General features: G+C 39.8%; 1 protein-coding gene across 8 annotated transcripts in view; it reads left to right on the top strand.

The window, feature by feature from the left end:
• Positions 1-23011, top strand: part of Megf10 (multiple EGF like domains 10) — a 323793-nt gene that overhangs the window by 203887 nt on the left and 96895 nt on the right. For all 8 annotated transcript variants that reach the window (XM_033766476.1, XM_033766479.1, XM_010627214.2 and 5 more), the window contains exon 4: positions 1010-1110. In XM_033766476.1, coding sequence (XP_033622367.1) covers positions 1010-1110 — 101 coding nt within the window. The remainder of the gene's footprint in view (positions 1-1009; positions 1111-23011) is intronic.

Genomic DNA, 23011 nt, shown 5'->3' on the forward strand with positions numbered 1-23011 from the left:
TCTAGTTGAACACCTAATTCCATTTGTGCTTAAATCTGCCTTTTACGTAAAAGAAGCTGTATGTTATTCTGTAAATGTGAACATAGAGATGAGATCAAAATATTATTAGATATGATTAGCTTTCAGAGAGGCAGACCTTACTGCTCTCCTGTTATTATTAAATACTGATAAATGTGTAGTAGGGAGTCACGGGGTGCATGTGACACCTGCACTTCTGTGCACGAGCTGACCCAGACCACTCTGTCTGCCTCGCATTCCTCCGCCGTCGCATTTCATCCCTCCACTCCGACTTCAGTTTTCGTCATTGGAGTCATTGCCAGCGCTTTTCTGTTTGCTTAATGTGTCTTTACAAGTTTACAAATTCTACAAGATCAGTCCTCCTCAGTAGGAAGGAAGTTTTTGTGAGGGTAAGCGCTCGCTCTTGTTTTGCTTGATATCTTTTCCTCCATGCCTGAAAGATAGAAAGCACTCAATTACACATGCATATATGAATCAGTGAATGAACGATGCTTTAAAAATAGAAAGGCATCTATCAGTCTTCTGACTTTATAGTGGAATGACTCTGGACTGAGATTTTTTAAAGAAGTTCTCTGGATTCTTCCTTTAGACACAGGAAAGTGAAAACACTTAGGTCGGCATCAAACAGGAAAATCAGTACTTTCGCGTCATTTCGAGATAAGCGAAGGAGGGAAATCATGAGCGATGAATTTTAGGTCAGGGATGGCGAGCCTTTGGAGCTTTTGGCCCTAGCAGACAGCCAGCTGCGGCACACGTGCCACAGTTTTGCTGCCCCTGGTCCGTGTGCACTCATTATTGGCAGCGTGGTGCTGAGAGTTGGCACAGTATTCGTGAAGACATATGTTCCGTATTTATCCGTTATTTTGAGGTACTTCGCTTTTCACGCCTTTGTTATAGTTAGTAAGCCCCATTGCTACTAACATAAAAATGATTTCTGATCAAATTGCCAGTCAGAAGAACTAACGATGTGATTTTTCTTTCCTTTATATAGAATCAGTTATCGGACAGCCTATCGACATGGGGAAAAAACTATGTATAGGCGCAAATCCCAGTGTTGTCCTGGATTTTACGAGAGCAGGGACATGTGTGTCCGTAAGTAAGACCTTCATCCCCTTGAGGTGCATTTGTTGGTTCCAGGGCTGGCTTGCTTCACTTAATGGCTGCAGAGAAGGAGGTTTGGGGAGATAATGTGTCTTGAAAAGCCCCCTTTCACTTTGGTGCAACTTTTTGGACTCGTGCGGATGAGGGAAACGTTGTCCTCCTGTCCAAATGAATGCTGCTCGAAGAGAAAAAGTGCGGATAAGGAGATGATTCGAAGTCAGATGTGGCCATGTTAACTGCAATTTTTCGGTATACGCATCACTGGAAATTGGTCAGGAGTTGGTGGACCGAAGTCACAAAAGAGAACAGAGACGTAGCTTTCCTGCAGATGACACAAGGAAACGTCTAACAGTCCAGCGTGTTCTTTTCTGGTGCGCAGAATGGTGGGGCTCATTAAGTGTAGACTTTTCACATCAAGAAGAGATAGTAAGTCTGGGTCACAAAGTTGGTCCTCATTTTTATTGTCATTTTACCTCTTTTTTCCACTCACCTTCTCACCAGTCCATTCCAAGATGTCTTGGGAGAAATTTAGTGCTTTATGGTATACTTTAGAAAGTTCTAGAGTATCTTATAGGAGGCAGTTTGCCTTTGAGGTTTCTCATTATTGTACCTAGGTCACTCAGATGAGCTATCATTCAAAACTATTTTATGCAACTATTTTGGTTCAACATACAGCCAGAGGGGCACTTTAGCTTCTGAGTTTGACATTGATGTTTAGCTGGTATAGAGGCAAGTTTGTGCTGAAGTTTGGAGGAAAGAGGAGGAGCTGAGCTTATAGCACCGGTGGTCTCAGATGTGTCGTTTATATCTCTTTAAAACCCTTGGTTGTCGCTTAGAGAGAGGACCTGTGTCAGCACATGTCTCAGTTTCCTTCCAACCTGGAGAGTCTTTCGTTCTTCATGGAGACAGAGGCTGCTCCTCAACTTTGGTTCAGAGCCAGGGCTATGTCTGGTAATAAATATTCATAGAAACAATAGAATATGTAACCAAGCAAAGAGAAGAAAATTGAAATAAATTGGGAATAGCTTTCTTGATTAGTTAATACACGTTTGTAACGTATTGAATATGTCAGTACAGTTATATTATTACACTATAGGCATTTTTAACCAATTTCAACAGTTGAATATTTTACATGATTTTCAAGGTGCATCTATTATGAACTACTCCAGAAGCATCATTGCGATTAAATAATTGTCCATATTATTAATCAAGTAAAGCCAAATTTTTAGAAGTAGAATTGCTGGGCCAAAGACACATGGCATTTCTAAGACTTCTGGAGTGTTTCCTTCCAATTTATAGACACATCAGCAGCAAATGAGAATTCCTCTCGGCTTTTCCCCTGTGCCAGTTTTCCTTTTGGTAATTTTTTCTTAATTTGCATGTCTTTGATTAATAACGATGCTGAATAAGAAAAATTACATGTTTATAATCAAACATCTTAGCAAATAATCAGGAACTAATCTCAGTGGCCCCATCTGATGGGAACTCTCAGAGGAACACAGACCGTCTGGAGCACAGGACTGAGAGAGGGGCGGCCTGGTTGCCGGGCTGGCTATTTGCCCAAGAATGTGGGTGCCATTAGCAGGGTTCAGCCTCACAAGCACCATTGTCAACACACTGAGAGAGGATGTCTGTCTCCCAGGATGGTTTGTTAATAACCCAGAGCACAGGACTTATGTATAAAGCCTGGCTACTCTCTCCTTATTTACGCAGAGCTTGGAGAGGTGCTGGGGCCTTTTTGACCTCTGGCCTAGGAGAGGGGCACGTGGGAAGCCAGATTTTACTGGCAAGCTAGGGTTTAGAGAGTGGACTCACATGGGGCGGGTTAGAGAGAGACCCAGGGCCAGTTAGAGAGAGGGCTTCAGTGTTAGGGCCTCAGCTTTCCAGGGCTAACGCCTCTGTCGTTTTATTCAATAGTGCAGCCTTTCTTGGACAGTTAGACAAGTTCACACCATCATATCTGAAATTGTATTGATAAAAATAAACTTTTATTTTTCACTAGACAAACATCAAGGTGTCCTCCAGAGCTCTTCCATGGACTGGACAGCTTTTCTATTTGCCTCTAAAAGTCTCTTTTTTCTGGCCCTTCTTAGCTGACCAGCTGCTCCACAAGACTGAAACATTTTCTCTTTAGAGATGTTAATATGTTTAATCAGCTTAGGGTCTGCTCTCCTTGGCCTGGGAGTTTTTGGTCTCTTGAAGGGCATTTTGCATTGCTAGGCTGTGATGTCTTAGTTTTCCAGAGACAGACTGACTTCTAGTCTTAGTTCCTTGTTCTTGGGGATGCCTCGAAGTGAGTCCTCTGTGCTGTTCAGTGGGCGCTAGCAGGGCAGCCTTCTGCACAGGGGAAGAAGAGAGGACATGGGATTCTGGGCCCTGCTTTCAAGATCTCCTTTTCAGGCACATTTTGCTGCCAGACAGATAACACAATCGTCATTTTTAATTGTTTCCAGTTACTGAAAGGAATGGAAATACAGGAATCAGATTCCATTTTAGTTTAATTTTTGGTTCTCAGTTTATCTGGAAGGAAAAAAAGGATATTTTCATAAAAATATCTATATTTGAAAATAGTTTCTTTTGTGTAGCTGAAGTAGCTCCTTCAGGAGAGCAGACAGTAGCCTCTCAACCCTCCCAGTAACCCCTCCAGAAGTTTACGCTGAACAGGGCCATGCTGGAGTCATGGCCGGGCGCTGCCAGCTTCCTGGTGACCCTTCACCCTGTTCTGTGAGGACCTGGCTGTTCCTCCATCCTCTAACCCATTGGCAGCCTGCACTTTTGTTTCTCCCTCTTTCCTACAGAAATAGGAACATTTTACAAGGCTTATTTATTTTTTATTTTGTTGTTGTTGTTGTTGTTTATTTGTTTTTGATACAGGCTCTTGTTATGTAGTTCAGGCTAGTCTTGAACTCACAATGTAGCCCAGGCTGTCTTCAAAGTCAAGGTGATCCTCCTGCCTCAGCCATCCCAGCGCTGGAATTACAGGCCCCCATCCAGCCTAGTTCTTAAATATTAAACTAGCTCTTTATCAGGAAATTGTCAAGAACACATATGCTGGAGAATCATTATCTCTAAGCTTCGGAGACAGTCATATGGAGAATTGACAGCCAGTTCAGAGTCAGCTTCAAGGAGTATCTGGGCAGACTTGCCATGGTGATGATGCCTCAGGATTGTGAGCACAGTGTGTGGAGGGCGCCAGAGGAGGGCACTACCATGCAGACTTGTGTGGCTCCAGGTGGGGAGGAAAGCAGTTTTCTATTTCCTCCTATTTGTTAGGAAAATCAGATTCAGCACAGTGAGTTTAATGTAATTGAACTCTTTTTTTTCCAGTACTGGGGATCAAACTCAAGACCTTGTGCTTGTCAGGCAGTCATGGCACCGCTGAGCTAAATTCCCAGCCCAATGTGATTGAATTTAACACGCATTGACTGGGTACTTACAATGTAAAAACCACTTGGCTGGTCTCCAGCAATTATGTACATATCTGAGCTGGACTCCCTTACTGCCTTCATAGAGCTTGCCCTAAATGTTTTTTTTAAACGTGTTTAAGACAACAAAGTAACAGTTAACTTTATGGAGTGTTTTCTATGTACCAGGCACATACATTATTTCATTAAATTTCTAAAACATCACTATGATGCAGGAATAATTATCTGATTTATAGATGTGGAGACTGAGGCTTCGAGACATTGAATGACTTTTCCAGTCTGATCCGTCAGTGGTTGGTGGTAGGGGACAGCACTGATATTCTGAATAGAAAATGATACCTCATCTAAGTAAGAAAAAGAAAAGAGCAGAGCAATTTATGAACCAAATACTACCCAACTCCGGTCCCTGTTGTATTTTTTTTTTTCCAGAATTTCCTAGCAGCATTAGAGATAAAAAAATTATTAGATAATTTTGCCCTGTAAAACAAAGGTAAGAAATTGAATTTCTTCACAAATTCAATTACGCATGCTCTGTGTTTAATTCTCTCTTTTTAAAGAGTGAATAAAGGCAGTGAACACTTTTTCTTTTGAAGTCAGACTTTTAAAAGGTTCCTAAAATAAAGGACTTTAGAGGAAATAAGCAGAGCACAGATATGGTTAGGTCTTCGTGGACCGGGAGAGCGCACGCTAATCTCACTGTGCAGCCGGCAGGTCTCGGGATGGTGTCTGTTGCTGTCTGTCACCGCATGTGGCTTCACCTGAGAAATCTTGCGAGGGAGCCGAGGCAGGTCTTTCCTCTTTTTCACTACTTTCAAGGTAGCTTGAGTAAGAACTGGAGCTCAGAGAAAACTGAAAATTCTTACTTTGTACGTTATGGCTGGAGTGGCCTGGAATCGCTTCTTCATGGAGGTCCTCATGGAAGCTGTCTTGGGATGTGGCTCTCGTTTCGTGTTTGTGTACGGCAGAGGCAGCAGGTGTCCCTCGGGTGTCACAGCATGCTGTCAGCTGTGTGCAGTTTGGGAGGAGAACCCTGGTTTTCTTGTTTATGGGGCGCAATGAAGGGAGCAGCGCTGCTTCTGCCCGGAACGCAGAGGCAGAGGGGCTGAGAAGTTTATAGGGTGAACTCCAGCTCGGGGGGCTCCTTCCGGTGAATTCTCAGGCTGTGCAGATGCTGCAGGTCTGGAGACCACATGTTGAGTAACGAGCCATTCTGCTCAGAGACCAATGCTCCTCACTAAGCAGCGAGAACCAAAGCAGAGAGAATGGGGACTAGCATAGAGAGAAGCCTTTCTCAGGAAGAAAATATGACTAAGACATGCAAAAATCTCTGCGTTTTTGATGGGGTCTTACAGTGTGCATACATTTATTTTAAACTCTAAGTCTGTTCATCCTTAGATTTGTATTTTTGCGTGATCTGTGTTAAGAAAGAATTTAAATGTGTTTAAGTCTTTGATTTGGAGAATTTTAAATATTAATAAAGAAATACCCAGGAAAGTGAAATAGTTTTAATGTATTTGTATATATATGTGTGAATTATATGTGTTTGTGTGAAGGTACAGATATGTGTCAAAAACCGATCTCTTATAAAAGTGATATTGACTAAAATCTCAGGGTTTTGTTTCGTTTTGTTTTGCACACCATGATGGGGGTTGAACCCAGGGAAAACTGGAGAACTGAACTACATCGAAAGACATTTTAAAATTTTATTTTGAGACAATCTCATTCTGTGATCCTCCTGCCTCAGCCTCTCATGTAACCGCTACACCACCACATCCTGCGAAATCTCAGCTCCTTGCACTTAAATAAATGTTGAGTTAAATGTATTCAATATTTTTTATGAACAAACAATAGTTTTTATAATAAATATTTGTGTTGTACATATTGCTGTTTTCTGTGGATCTTCATGAGAAGACTTGGAATCAGCCAATAGTTTTGGATGGTTTCGTCAATCCTAACATATGTGTGAGCAATAGTTATATTAGGCAAATAGGGAAGCAAGAACTGTGGTTATTTAAAATTTGTGGTTGCAAGACTTCTAGATCCTAGTTTCCTCTTTCCATATGCTCACCAAATATGAGCATCCTAATGGTCAATGTATTGTTAGCCAAAGATAACTGTTATATTTATTACCTCTTCTTTTTTGGCTTCCAAGAAAATAAAGCGTGGCTCAGATTATGAAAGAAGAGGAAACAGATTAAACACAGATTCAAATCTGGAAGCTAACCTATATGTCCAGGATCCTTGGGCAATAGATTTAATTCCTATGACCCTTACTTTTTAATCTGTAAAACGGGGTTTAATATCAATTAATCCTATATGATTATTAGGATCAAATAAGATTTATGCAAGTGCTTTGGAAAATGCAAAGGCTTCCACGTACAGTCACACTAACAGAAAGTAAAAGTTCTCTCTTAGGTTTTGATGGTATTAAAACCATTCAGGTATTGAGTTTTAGTTAAAAATACTTCAGAATCCCTTTATTGTGAGTCTGAAGTCGCAAAAATATTAGGCCATGAAATGAAAAGAAATTCCATGGCAGTTCTTATGCGTATCAATCTGACTTACCGAACTGAAACTTTATATATAATGGTTATTTATTTATTTTATTTTTTTGGTACCAGGGATCAAACTCAGGACTTGGTGCTTGTGAGGCAGGCAGCAGAACCATTAAGCTAAATCCCTGGCCCCTAGTGTGGTTAATTTAATTATGTGTTTGTGATTACTGTGATTGGAAATAATTGATATGATCAAGTCCTTCTTTTGAGTCATATAAAATGTATTGTGTTTTGCTTTTTTCTGCACAGAAGAGCATGTCCTTGAAGTGAAGAAGCCCACTTTTTTTTCCTGATTCTTGCTTTATAATACCTATTGCTGTTTTAAGTAGAAATGCAATCAAGTTCAAATGTGAAATTTATTTCATATAAACATATTTAACATTTTTTTCCCTCAGACTACAAAGGCAGTTAATTTTGGTACAAGTCAGATATGTTAATTGCTATTTAGTATTTGTTAAATGTGCGGTGTGTTAATTGCTGTTTAGCATAAGTGTGCACATCTGTGTTGTGTGTTGTGAGTGTGAGCACACACTTGTGGGCTGGTGCAACACAGAAAAGCCTGCTGAGAAATTTGCTTTGAATTTAAAAATTAATATTTAACTTAGAGTGGTAATAGATCCCCAAACCTAGATGTTTTTAAGCAAGAATCAGCTTCAGATCTTTCATAGATTTAACAAATGTTAAACATGTGGAGGCCTTTTATTAATGATTTACAAACTTAAATGCCTTGAAGTTTTTAAAATGGAATTTAATTTAAAAGTTTGATTTCCATTTTAGGTAACTCAGCTTCTAAACCTTTATGTGCATTTAAATAATTTTTGTAAATCTGTTAAGTTTACTTGTAAATCTATTAAGTTTAAATCTATTAAGATGAAATCTTATTTTCTTAAACAGTATAATATTATATTTTTAGGATTTTCATTTTAAAATTTTGCATCAATTACACCACTACATGTTTAAAAACTGAAATTACAAGGTAGACTTTTTAGTCTGCAGACTCTCTCTCTTTTTCTTACAGTACTGGGGACTGAACCTAGGGCCTTTGCACTGAGTTACACTTGTAGTGATTTTTTAAAAATTGAGTTTATTGGTACATTCTAGTTATACATTACAGTTACATTCATTACTGGGATCTCGTACCCTTACATGACAGGTCTTAGGTCTCATCTTTTCCCCTTGTCCCTGCCCTCCCTTCACCCCCTCCTCCTCTCCCCATTTATAAACACTTTATTTCCATTTTTTCATTTTCTCATATTTTTTTCTTTTCCCTTATTACCTTTCCCTTACCCTCCCCACTTTCCCTACACCTTTAGCCCTTTTTAATTTAATTTTATTTTAAAAATTTTGAGACGAGGTGCTGCTAAGTCACTAAGTTGCCGGCTGGGCTGAAACATGGCTCTCCTGCTTCAGCCTCCCAGGGTGCTGGTTTATTTCCATTTTTTCATTTTCTCATATTTTTTTCTTTTCCCTTATTACCTTTCCCTTACCCTCCCCACTTTCCCTACACCTTTAGCCCTTTTTAATTTAATTTTATTTTAAAAATTTTGAGACGAGGTGCTGCTAAGTCACTAAGTTGCCGGCTGGGCTGAAACATGGCTCTCCTGCTTCAGCCTCCCAGGGTGCTGGTATTACAACATCACAGGCTTTTAAGTATTATGAATATCTTCTTAAAACTAAAATATATGAATTCTAGATTTGAATTTTCTTATACATTTATGTACTTAATTAAAAATAGTTACCTTCTAAACAAATAACCATACCATCGCACATTTTTTACTTTTTAATTTTGATGACTTGTTTTCATTTTGGTGACTTTTGTTGGCATTTATTTTTATTGTGTTAAAAGTATCACTCAGTTTACAATTTTAGCCATCTCCGTTGTACACAGATTAGTAGTGTTAAGGACATTCACAATGTACAACAGATCTTTGGAACTCTTTTGTTTTTCAAAACTGAAACTCTGTACCCGTTTAATTTTTTTTCTTTCTTCAACATCCCCAGGCAATGACAGCAACCTTTCTATTTTCTGTCCCTGTGGTGTGGGCTACTTTAAATACCTCACCTAGGTGGAATTATACAGGGTTTGACTTTTTGTGACAGGCTTATGTCTCTAGCACCATGTTCTTGAGGTTTGTCTATGTCGTAACATGTGTCAGGATTTTCTTCTTTTTAAGGGCTGTCTAATATCGATTTGAATTGTTGGCTGGAGTTTGTTTTTTTTTGACACTAGAGAACATAGTCCTTTCTGAGTACGTTGTTGGGGCATACTGAACTCATTATCTATTCTAGATAGACTTCCGATATTCCTTAGATTGAAGACATATTATTTATTAGTATGTTTCAAGTTATAGCAGAACTCCAACCTAGTTGACTACACTGGTTGAATGAATTTTGCCTATCTTTGTTAAGCTCTGTGAATGTACTTCTACTGCCTAACTTCCATGCAAATCGACAGTCACATATTCTTTTCATAGAATTCTTATGTTTTTATAGCCCTATGTCTCTTGCAAATGTTAAAATGACACCAGTGGCATATTGTAAGCCTCCTGGCTATTTTGAAAGTGAAATCACTGCCCCTAAGGTCATTTTGTCCTATCCCCTCTGGCTTTGGGCTCATCCCATGCACAGTCTGAAGTCACAGCCCAGCAGCTGCCTGGCTCTCTCGGCAGGATATCAATTTCCTCCACAAATATCAGCCATCCTCTCATTGTCCCCGCCCTTCTGCTTGTCTAAGACTCCGAATAGTTCTCTACTTTAGAATCACTCATTCTCCTGTCATTGTGATATACAGCTTTATAGATTTTTTCACTCCTTTAAATCAAAAACAAATTATAGAATTAGACTGTTCATATTTTTGTTCCTTTGTATTATACTGTGGGTATATTTCCTTGTAAATAAATTATTCCTAACAAAATAACCATTAATTTACGTGACTAATACATTCATCATTTCTATGGTTAAATTTACAGTATTCATACACCCTAATGGTGATGACTTAAATAGCTGAGAGGCTACAGTGAGCATCGTTTTATGTATCTCTTCGTACACGAGTGAACCCTAAGAAAAATCAGGTTAAGGACAACTTCTGGGCGAAGTGTACGCTGCACATCAATCTTTATCCCAAGCAGCAGATGGGAGAGGTGGGAGAAGGAGATAAATGATGAGTCCTACTGTCTCCTAAAGTTCCTAGAGGTGACCACAGTCCATTTTCTCTTGTATCCTGTTGGTCAGAACTCAGTTGCAAGGCCTCACCGAGCTGAAAAGGCATCTCAATAAAATATTTCTCTGGGAAGAGGGCAGTAGATATTGGGGGACTGTGACCACCTGAGCCATGTATTAATGTATTGGGTACGAATTCTCCATAGCAGCCCAGACAGGTTGTAACAGTTCACATGCCCGCCAATAACATGTGCTCATTAACACTAGACGTGACTATTGCTTTCCACCTATCTGATGAAAAAGAGTACCTTGTTTTATTTTGTATTTCTTTAATCGTAAGTGACACTCTAAAAATTTATGCTGATTGGCCCTTTGTATTTTAGTTAAGGACAGGAGCAAGATGAGGACTCAAGTGAGACTATTTTGTCCTTCAGAAATTCACAGAAAGACTTTTCCACAGGTGACAGTGGAAAAGGAAAGAGACACAGACCGCTTGGTGGCTGGTAAAGGAAACATCTGAGACTCAGCGTCACTCACAAATACCCCAGGGACCAACCCAGCAAGAATTTCAGGTCCTTTTGAGCCCCTTACCCTGATCGATACCATGGGCTCCTATTCTGTCTACACCTCAAGGTTCACTAGGACCTCCATTCCCAGGACTTTTACTCTTTACAAATCTAGGCTGATCTAGAGCCAGGGCAGACTCTTCTTCCTCCACTGCTGAGAGAAGAATAACCTCTGATCCCATAGCAGTGAGGAGAGCTCTTGGCCAAAGTAAAGTGGAAAGGAGTGGAGAGTCGTGGTGCCCACAGCACTGTGGTGGTTCAGGAACATTTTGGAGCATATGGGTTGTGGGGGTTGCCTTAGGGAACCAACCGCTATCTACAACTTTGTTATAACTCTGGGGAAATGTGTTTGGAGGCACAGAAAACTCATTTGCAAACCTAGCTTGGAAACCTGACTTTTCACAAGTTGGAAGTTGCCTCTAGATATAGTTACAAAAGGGACATGGGGAAGCTCACAGGAAAGGCAGCAGAGTGGGAAGTTGGCAGCTACCCTCTGTAGGAAGGATTAGAAAATCCAGAGATGAGGCTGGCCACACATTTTCATTTAGATGTCCTTGGCTTCATCTTGGTTGATGGCAGACAAAGCAGACCACTGCTTGCAGGAAAATCAGGACTAGACAAAGGGGATGGTCAGAGGCTCCTTCTCAAGTCCAGCTTCCGTTCCCTTGGCCCAGATGCCTTGTCTTCTGCCACTGGATGCTGTTGCAAAGGGAGAGACCATGCTGATGATTGTATCCTTTGGAGCAGACTTAACTGTTGTATCCCATTTTTGTTAGATGGAGGTCAAATGCTAACTTGGGATTGAGGTTCTGCTAGGTACCCAGGTTGTGTGGCTGACAAGGAGGATAGAGTAGAGAGGTTTGGAGTCTGAGTCACCCCTCACTGGTGAAAGATGAGTTCCCATGGATGTACCCTGCCTGTCTATGGCACTTGCTGAGAAAACTTCAGAACCATAAATTAGAAGCCTAAACTCCCACACACTGAGTTGTATATGATTTCCTGTTCTTAGTAGAGAGCAGTGTGACAATTGATTATTGGAGTGGTGAGTAAATGTTCACAGTTAACTTTTAAATTGGCCAATGTTATGTAACACTGAACTGGTTACAGGCAAATAAGGATCTGAATCTGTGTTTGGTGTTTATATGAAAAATAATTCCATACATAACCTCTCTTCTTCTTTGAGTATCATGTTTCAGAAAGCAGTGGGTCTAAAACCCAAATGTTGGGGCAGCTCACTTAACCTGGGACCTTTTCCTTCCAGGAGACAGAAGTGTCACAGAGGAGGGACTTTGGAGAGCCATGTTAGGATATTTGCCGTATAATCCATATACCTTTCCATATTTCTTCTCTTTTATATTGGAGCATTTTTGTGCATCTCCCTTTGGGGAGAGAGGGTGTTATCTCTTGGAAGTGGCCGCCTGAAACACTGTGTTTAGAACAAGTTGGAGACCATGTCTGGGCTAAGAGAGAAAAGGCAGAGTGGCTCAGAGTGGTAGTGGGTGGTCCGAGTGTCCCAGGTCTGTCATGGCTGTAAGAGGCTCACATTTGATGGTATTTTGGATCTTTGAAGTTAAGGAGCATTGTGGCTGCCAAGTCTCATTTTATTTTTTGGTTTTTTGAGACAGGGTCTCACTATGTAGTTGAGACTGCCCTGGAACTCACTGTGTAGCCCAGGCTGGTCTCAAACTCACAGCGATCCTCCTGCCTCAGCCTCCTGAGTGCCGGGATTATAGTCACCTGCCACCATGCCCAGCTCTAAAGAGGCTCCTTTACACCTAGCTTCACATTTAACAGAAGTTACATTGGCTCGTATCACTGTTGTCCCCAGGAAAATTAGCTTCCTCTTTGTCAACTGGAATATTTCTTAAAATGGCTCAGGTTCACAGTTTTACAGAGGGGATGGGCAGGGATTCTCCACAGTCCTGTTTTGCCTCGTTATCAGCTACAGGAGGGTCTGGAGAAGAACAGGATGGGAGCATTGGCAGGCTGGGCAAGACTTTGGGATGAAGTGAGGTGCGCCCTGTCCTTGGTGATCACGTAAGGGATGTATTTCTTTCTTTATCCAGGCTTTGTGCCATTTTAATCTTTTCCTGATGAAAACTTTTTTTTCTTTTTCCAAACTAACATTGCTCAAGTGCAGAGTAAGATGCCTTATGTTGGGCTGGGAAGATTCGGTCTTTGGCAAAGAGTTGTTTCAGCTAGAGCCGCGCTCCTCTGGTAGATTTCAGGGGCATAAACAGGGCTGAAGGAAAAGAGAAAAACATCTCTTTGAAGGTCAGGGCAGCTCGAGCCTTCTGCTTTGTGCTTGTGTGATTCTCAGAGGCTGTAATAATAAAGTTGTGATCTTATCAAATATTTCTCCAAAACCTTCGTCTGTGTATTCTTTTAAGCAGACTCTTGTGAGAAGAGAAAAAAGTGAGCATCCTGTGAGGCTAGGCTGAGACCCTGAGCTGACTAAGTCAGATGGCGCATCCCTCAGTCTACCTACTCAGTTCCGGCCACCGGCAGTGGATGTTTTCCTGTTTCCATGGTATTGCTGTACTCAGTTGCTATGGAGTTTGACTCAACTCAGAGGCACCTACCTGTGAAGGGGCGGGGAGTCAGTCCTTTGTGCACGGATGGCACCAGCAGACCCGCCAGTTTTCCCACACGTCTGTTGGAACTGACACTTTCGCTTTCTAGCTTTCAGTATGAGACTCTGCCAGTAGGGAAGATAGGATTTCATAAATAATGCAGGAAACCTTTGTTGTTTTATTGGCTGCCAACACTTTTTCACCACTTAGAGTTTGATATGGAGAAACTATGAATTTAATTTTTAAAATTCACTATGAATTCAAGATAGCCTCCATTTAAACGGATGGAAATCATATTGGCTGTCTGTTTTTTGCTTAAGGAAACCTGACTTTAGAGTCCCACGGAGACCAGGTGGAGAGAAATGATGAAAAATCTTTGCTTTATTCATGGGAAGTGAGTTCCTGAAACTGTAGTCTTTACAATGCAGGTAGGATTTTTGCAGATCTAATACTCCACGCAATGCCCTCACAGGGTCGGATAACAGCTCATATAAAAACCCAGAGCTGAGAAGCCATTTTCATGGTGCCATGGTTCAAATATCTTTAGGGCACATTATTTAAAAATAGTGGCAAAAATACATTTTGATCTAAATGAGCAATTGCAAAACATTGGCAGGACCAGTTGGTGACAGACTTTCATTCTTTTAGTCTGGGATGGTGACTGCTGAGCATTTTTACAGCTAATCCAGTGGTATACCTAGGACACCCATCCAAGCCACACATTGAGATGACGGTGGTGTGTGTGTGTGTGTGTGTGTGTGTGTGAAGCAGAATTGGTGTCACATTCACATTTCAGCTGCAGTGACAGCCGAGGTTCCAGACCTACTTCTTTCTTGATAAACAATTCTAAAAGGACTTGAGAAACATCAGCTAGATCTCCAAAAGATTTCTGCCTAGGAGAACAGCTTCTGAAATTTTGAAGTCCCAGAAGGCAGCAGTATCTCAGGGTGGACCTCCCTGGCCAGCTGGGTGCACTGGACTGGCAAAGGCAGTTATGGCACATGGGGACAGGTGGCAGCCAAAACTAGTGGATGTCTGAGTTTCAAAACAGTAAATGGGGTTGTTTAATGTGTTTGGCCTGGAATTGGGGGATATAAGATGAAATGTGCCCTCACAGGTGTAACCCATTTGTTGATTTCTGGAGAGCAGATTTCTAGAAAGTTGGGTCCTACATGATATCAGTGGTCCCATGGAGCTGTGGAATGCTCACAATGCATTTTGCTGTATTACCCGATTAGTTTGGGAAATGGCATATGCTGGGTTCCCTTTCTTGACAGTTACTTTAGCCTATCAAAACTTCTGGGAGTGGCTGCAGTTTGTCTCAGACTGATTTGATCACAGAATTCCTTTCTCCCCTTACCCCTCCACCTACAAAGAATATGACGGAACAACCCATCTTCAGAATCTGGTTATTTGGTGTTCTGGTTATTTTCTCATCCCTGAGACACAATAGTCAATGCCTGTAACTTAAGGGAGAGGTTTATGTTGGCTGAAGTTGTAGAAGTTTCAGTCCATGGCTGGCAGGCTCCAATGCAGACATCGCACTGTGGAAGGGCCTGACACAAACAGAAGCTTCCCACAGCACCGTGGCCAAGAAGCAGAGAGAAGGGAGGCGTCAGGGAGGGAGACGCACACTTCCAGGTTCCAGTTTCCAATTGTTTGTGAGGAACTTCCTCACTGATTTCCTTCCTCCCTCCCTTCCGGATTGAACTCAGGGCCTTGTGCTTGCAAGGTAGGTGTCAGCACACCGAGCTAAGTCCCAGGCCCCCACACTGATTTTCATAATGGATGTATGTGATAGTTACACCGTATTCTCAATTTAATAGGCTTGAGAACATCCTAAGAGATAGTAAAGCATACTTCTGAGTGTGTCTGGGTGGGTCATGGAAGTGTGACCGTGGGATTTATGTCTGGTCCCGAGCCCCTTACCCTCTGAGGTACTGTTCCCCTCCTACTTTGCTTCCTGGCTGCCAAGAATTAAGCATCATTCTCCACAGATCTTGCACTGTGGTGTTCGTACTGACCATGGACTGAATCCTTTTAACATGAGCCAAATTAGCCTCTCCTCCTTCTTGCTGTGGGTGTCAGTTATTTTGTCCAGCAATGGGAAAGCTGACAAACACACTGTACTAAATTACATTTCTACCAGCAATGTATAAGGGTTCCTTTTTCTCTCCAGCACTTACTGTTTTTCTTTGTTTGTTGAAACAAAATCTCACTATGTAGCCCAGGCTGGCCTTGAAATCAGTGATTTCTCCTGCCTCAGCCTCTCAAGTGCTGGAATTATAGGTGTGCACCACCATGCCCATCTTTTTTTTTTGTCTTTTTGATAATAGCTGTTTTGACTGGGATGAGATAGACTTTCAACAGTTTTGATTTGCCTTTCACTGATGGCGAAGGCTGCTGTACCTTTTCTCATATTTTTTATCTTTATTAATTTATTGGTACATTTTAGGTGTACAGTACAGTGACATTCAACGTTAGGATCTTGCACCTTTGCATGACTTACCTTGGTTCTTATTTTCCCCATTCCCCAGTCCTCCTTTCACCCCTGCTTCCCTGTTTAGAACGATATTGTTCTCATGTTTTTCCTTTTCACATATTTTTTCTTTTCCCCTTTTATCTTTCCCCTACCCCTCCCACTTCTTCTGCTCCTTTAGATCATTTCCTCCTATTTCACATTATCAATTATATATTTTGATCCTTATTTACACTTTTAGTTTTTCATACCAGAGAAATTACAAATGAGTGATTTACTAATTTCACTTACGAGTATGGCCCAATGTGCATCCACTTAGCTGTAAATATCTCTAGTTTCTCATTCTTTATGGCTGAGTAGTACTCCATTTTATTAAAAACCCACATCTTCTTTATCCAGTCTCCAGCTGATGGGCAGTTGGGCTGTTTCCAAGTTTTAGCTATTACAAACCGTGCTGCTATAAATATGGGTGAGCATATATCACTGTGGTATGATTCTTTTAATTCTTTTGGAAAGATACCCAGAAGAAGAATAGCTGGGTCAAATGGGACCTCTACTCCAGTTGTTGGAGATATCTTCATATTGATTTGCACAGTGCTTGCACCAGTCTGCACTCCCACCACCAATGGAGCAGTGTTCCTTTCTCCCCACAACCCCATCAACATTTGTTATTGGTGATTTCTTGGTAGCAGCCATTCTTTCTGGGGTGAGGTGAAATCTCAGCATTGTTTTCATCCGCATCTCTTGAATGACCAGTGATATGGAACATTTTTACATAAATTTATTTGCTGTTTTTACTTCTTTGTCTGAGAAGTGTCTTTTCATTTCAGATGCCCATTTTTGAAATGAGTCTTTATATTTTGGGGGGGGTCTGGTTTTTTTTAGTTCTTTATATATTCTGGATAGTAGACCTTTGTCTGAGGAACACATGATAAAATTTTTTTCTCACATTGTTGGTTGTCTCTTAGCTCTGCTTGTGATTTCTCTGGCAGTACAGAAGCTTTTAAAGAGATGTCATCCCAGCTGTTGATTCTTTGTGCTAGTTCCCATGCTACTGAGGGTTTGTTCATAAAGTCTTTTCCTCTGCTGATATCTTCAAGAGTTCTGCCTAACTTCTCTTCCAGCAAGTTTAGTGTTTCTGTTTTAATATTTGTATCTTTAATCCACTTGGATTTTACTTTGTTGCATGGTGAAAGATAGGGGTCTAGTTTCAATCTTTGGCAGATTGAAATCCATTTATTAAAGAGGCTATCTTTCCTCCAGTGAGGGTGTTTGGCTCCTTTGTCAAAGATGAGGTAGCTGAGTACACCAGGAGTTGTTTCTGCATCTTCTAATCTATTCCACTGATCATCAGGTCATTTTGTTTGCCAGTACCATGCTGTTTTTATCATAGTGGCTTTGTAGTATAGTTTCAAGTTGGGGACTGTGATACCCTCTTCGACGTCTCTGTTGCCTAGAATGGCTTTTGCTATTCTAGATCTCTTCTGATCCCAAACGAATTATTGGATTATTTTCTCTAGTTATGTATAGGGACTGCATTGAATCTGTATAGCAATTTTGGTGTGGTTATTGACCATTTGTATTTCTTCCTTTGAGAAGTATCTGTTTACTTTATTTTCCCATTTTCTGATTGTATTATTTGTTCTTTTGGAGTTCATATTTTTGAATTCTTTATATAGTCTAGATATCAACCCTCTGTCAGAAGAGCAGGTGGCAAAGATTTTTCCCCTTTCTGTGGGCTGCCTCTTCACTCTCTTGTTTCCTTTGCTGTGTAGATGCTTTTTAAGTTGACGTAATTCCATTTGTCTATTCTTTGTATTAGTTCTTAAACTATTGGAGTCCTATTCAGAAAGTTGTTGCCCGTGCCTGTATCTTAAAGTATTTCCTTATGTGTTCCTCTAGTGGTTTTAAAATTTTAAGTCTTGTGTTTAGGTACTGGAAACTCCGGACTGACATTCCTGTGTGACAATAGGCAGGAGAATGAAGGCAGCTGCAGCTTTGGCGAGCAAATGCACTCCGAATGTTCCAGGACCTGCCTGATGTGCAGTACTCCTCTTAATAGTCTGTCCGTCTGGCCCTGAAAGCATTTCAGTTTGTGCTCTGTTTTTTGGTGGGATATTTTAGTAGCAAAGTTCTTGTATCTTGCTTTCTCTTTCCCTTTTGCAGAAATTCTATGGCTCAAACATTTGACTTACGTCTTCTACAATGAAATACAAAGATCCTGGACAAAGGAAATAACCTCACCTGTTGTTCTCAGCCATTGGCCTGTGGGCATGAGGTCTTCATTGGTTCTCAAGCTGATGTAGACATGAAAGGGTTGTGCAAAGAGCACGAGGGCACCTGAATTCCAAAAGGTCTATCCAGTGGCCACCACCAAGGAGGGACGAGGGCAAGGACAGGAAGTGGGAAAGTGGTAACCTCAAATATGACCTCACTGCCCTCTTGGCTTTCCCCAGGTCTGGACTGTATTATTGACAAGTGACTCTGATATACTGGATAATTGGAAGCAAAGTGTCTGGAAACAAGTGTCAGCAAAACGAAACAGGGCAAGCTGGGGGAAATGTCATGTGGTGGAAAACATGCTTGTGGGAAAGAATAGTTTTGAAAGAATCCTATGGCTCCTCTGAGAGTGGTCAGACCAAGAGAAATGCCATTCTAAAAACAGAAGGGCCTGGCATGGTACTTCCTGTGGAACCCTCATGTTTTCTTTGTAGACTCACACATGTCGGGAGCAGGAAAGAATAATTTGTCCCAGGTGGAAGAACCTTCCTCCTGGTCTCATCTCTAAGCAGCATGTGGACAATTTTGACATCCCTCTGAAACTGAATCATTTTGCAGTTTTATTATCAGACCTTTATAGGATGAGTTGTTAGGAATTTTGACTTAGGCCAGTGTTTAGTCCAGTGTTTGTTACTGTTTCAAAACTGGTTCATTAGGATCGTGTTACTTATGTTATTTAAATCTTATTCAGCCTAAACAGCCTCAGTGTGAGAGTTGTGGCCAAAACAGAAATGCCTATGTGAGTGTAGAATTAAACTAAAAATGTTTCCATTTTCAAATAAATGAATAGGATTATGTGCTCCGCAGATGGTATTTCAGTCCCTTGAGTGGAATCTGTTACAATAGCCTATTCAACACAATCTGTATTTTTTCCAGTACAAGCCATTTAGTTTGTAGAGGGAAAGCTTTGTAGAACATCAGACTGTCATCCTTTGAATACTGCCATTTCCCCAGATGAATTTCTTGAGAGTGTCTGAAGTGGAAGCCTTCCCAGACACTTGGAGAGTTCACTCACTCATTGGCTGCAAACTCTTACTGAAATTTCAAGTTGTATAGTATGTTAATGTTAGCTTAATTTAGTTTTTCTCTGCCCTTAGTTTGAACATACAGAGAGCCCTTTGCTCTTCTCTGAAAGTTCTCCTTACATTGTAGTGTTTTAAAAAATGGACTTGTTGAGATAAAATTGATATAACATAAGCTGTACCTGTCTAAATGGACAATTTGCTAAGAACTGATAGATATTCACAGCCATGAATCCCCTACCTGATCGCTAGTGAACTCACTTATCACATACAGACATCGCCTCACAACCTGTTGTCATTTCTTCCATCCCCTCTCCCCTCCTTCTTCCCCAGACGTCCACTGATTTGACTAATTCTGGATTAGTGCTTTACACACCTAGAATCACATTGTCTGCTTCCTTTGACATTGACATAATCACTTTGAGATTCATCCACACTGTCCTGTGCATCATTAGTCTGTTCCTTTTTATTCCTGAATATTATATATATATATATGTATATATATATACACACACCATAATTTATTCTCTCATATATATAGATATATCTATATATATCTGGATTGTTTTCAGTTTCTGATAATTGCAAAAGAGCTGTCCTGAAAACTTACACACAAGTCTGTATATGGACACAGCTCTTATTTCTTTTGGGTAGTGCTTGCAGTGGGATGGCTAAGCCATTTGGCATTTAGACACAGATATTCAGAGCCACTTTACTTACGATAACTAAAAACTGTGAGCAACTCAGTGCCTGTCAATGTTTTCAGAACTGCAGAACCTTTCCAAAGGGGTTTCTTATCTCACATTCTCACTGGTGATGTATGAGGGCTCCAGTTTCTTCAAATCCTTGCCACCCCTCGCATTGTCAGTCTTTTACAGTCGTTCAAGTGGATGTATGGTAATACCTCACTGTGATTTTAATTTGCACCGTCGTAGTACTAATGATGGTGAGCTTCTCCTTGTGAGCTTCTTTGCCCTTAGTGTATCTTCTTTGGTGAAGTCATTAAATCCTTCGCCAACTCATACTTTCTTTCTCCCCCTTTCATTATAGAGCTTTTCTTTCACTTTGTGTCTTGGATGTTCTTTATATATTCTGGATACAAATTGTTTATCAGATAGATTTCTTGAAAATATTTTTTTCTAGCATGTGATTTATCTTTTCGTTTCCTTAATAGAGTTTTTGAAAGTTTATAATTTTGATGGACAGATTTATTAACTTGTTCTCTTGCATATTGTGTTTTTGGTGATAGATGTAGGAATTTTTTACCCAACTCAAAGTCACAAAGGCTTTCCACTACTCTTTGCTTGTTTGTTTGTTTTTGGTTTTGTTTTTCTGAGACAGGGTCTCACTATGTAGTTGAGACTGACCTGGAACTCACTCTGTAGCCCAGGCTGCTCTTGAACTCACAGGGATCCTCCTGCCTCTGCCTCCCTGTGTGGGCCATCACACCTGGCTTTTCCACTACTTTTTTAGTAGAGACTTAAAATTTTTAAAATTAAGATCTGTAATTCATTTTGAGTTCATTTTGTATAAATTGTGCAAATATATACTTGAGTTTATTTGCCTATAGGTATCCAATTTTCCCAGTATCATTGAGAAGACTTCATTGTTCCCTGAGTTGCTTTTGTTCTTTTGTCAAAAAGCAGCTGTCTGTGTTGTTTTGTTGTGTGATTTTTTTTTCTGGAGTCATTATTCTGAATCATTGATCTATTTGTCTGTGTTTATGCCAGGACCATATTGTTTTGATTACTATAGCTTTAGAATACATTTTAAATCATGTACCAATAGTCCTCTAAGTTTGTTTTTCTTTTGTAAAGTTTTTTAACAAAGTACCTATTCCAGGTACTTTGCCTTCACATATAAATTTTAAATCAGTTGTCAGAGTCTTAAAAAAAGCGTCTTGGATTTTGATTGGTATTGCATTGAAACTATTGCTCTATCTGGAGAAAATTTGATAATGATGTTGAGTCATCTGACTAATAAACAAGTGGTCTGCCTTATTATTTAATGTATTAAATATGTGCATTATTCTGTGTTGGGTGATGTGTTCTATAAATATCAAACAGTTCAAGTTGGCTGATGGTTTTATTCAGTTTTTCTTTAATTCTCTGCAGTGTTTCTAGTTTTTAGTACACATGTCTTTCTTGTGTCTGGTTATTTTATCTCTAAATATTACATATTTTTGATGTTACTGTGAGTGGCTTCTAAAGTGACTTTTAACATTTTTGATTGTTTATTGCTTGTATGAAAAAGTATAATTGAGTTTTTTATATTATTTTTATCTGCAACTTTGCTAAATTTATGTTATTTTTAATAGTATTTTTTGGTGGATTCCACCAGATTTATTAAACAATTGAATGTGTTTACATAGTCTGTAAATTAAGGCAGTTTTACTTCTCCCTTTCCAATATGGAAAACTGTTACTTCTTTTTCTTGCCTTATTATGCTCACTGCAACCTGCAGTACAAGGCTGAATAGAAATTGTAAAAGCAGGTATCTTTTTACCTAATCTTAGGGGAAAATATTCACCTTTTCTTTATTGAGTATAATGTTAGTAGTAGATTTTTCATATTTGTTCTTTTTGTCAATTTGAGGAAACTTTTCCATTTCTAGTTTGCAAAGAACTTTTGTCAGGATTGAATATTGGATTTTGCTAAATGGTTTTCTAAAATTAATTTTAAAAGTATTTATTAGTAGATATTTGCAGTACATGATCACATTAATTGTGAGGAATTAATACATATGCATAACACATGTTAATTTGTTTTGAGGAAATTATATGCTTGGGTTTGTTTTAGTTTGCTAAAATGGTGAGATGCATTGTGTGATTTTTAAGTTTCAAACCAACTTTGTATTCCAGTGATAAATCCCATGAAGTCATGAAATTAAATTCACTAAAATTTTGGTTGATCTTTGCCTCTATCTTAATGAAAGATATTTCTTTGTGGTTTTCTTTTACTGTAAATATCTTTGGCTGGTTTCAGAATTAGGGTAATTAATTTTGGTCTCAGGATAAGTTTAGTATTCCTCTTCAATTTTTCAGAAGAATTTTTGTGGAATTAGTATTATTTCTTCTTTAATGTTTGATAAAATTCTCTACTGAAGTCCTCTAGAACTGTGCTCTTCTTTAATGGAATGTTTTAAACTACAACTTAATTGTTTTAAAATGTACAAGCCCACTCATATTATTTATTTATACTGGGGTAAGCTTTCACGATTTCTCCAGTTCATCTAGATTATCAAATTTATCAAACAATTAACAGCTCGTATGTCCATCGACAAATGAATGGATAAAGAAAATGTGACTTCTTACACTAGAGTGCTTTTCTGCCATAAAGAAAAATAAGCTTGAATCATATGTAGGGAAATGGATGCATCTTGAGACTGTAATATTGGGACACAAAAGGCTTAAATAGCCCAAATATGGGCTGAAGAAACCCTACTATAAATAAATAAAGAGCAAAGTGAAAGATCGATAATAGGAATGAGGGAGCTAGACCTTTCCCAAATGGGAAGAGAATCAAGAAATGGAGGAAAGGGAACAAGAGGAGAGAAAGGGGATGAAAAGAGGCATTAAGATATTCTGTACAGGGCCGGCGATTTAGCTCAGCGGTTCCGCCGCGTGCCTCGCAAGCGCAAGGACCCAAGTAGGATCCCCGGTACAAAAAAAAAAAAAAAAAAAAAAAAAAAAAGAAATTCTATACAGGTGTAGCTCCACACAAGAAATGTAAACACTATTTACTACAAATAGGTACCAAAAGAAACAGAAATATGAAAGTCTTGGCCGGGGATTTGGCTCAATGTTTCCACCGCCTTCCTGGCAAGCGCAAGGG

Source organism: Fukomys damarensis, unplaced genomic scaffold (genome assembly GCF_012274545.1).
Source record: "Fukomys damarensis isolate Sample0158 unplaced genomic scaffold, DMR_v1.0_HiC HiC_scaffold_3, whole genome shotgun sequence".
NCBI classification, from domain to species: domain Eukaryota; kingdom Metazoa; phylum Chordata; class Mammalia; order Rodentia; family Bathyergidae; genus Fukomys; species Fukomys damarensis.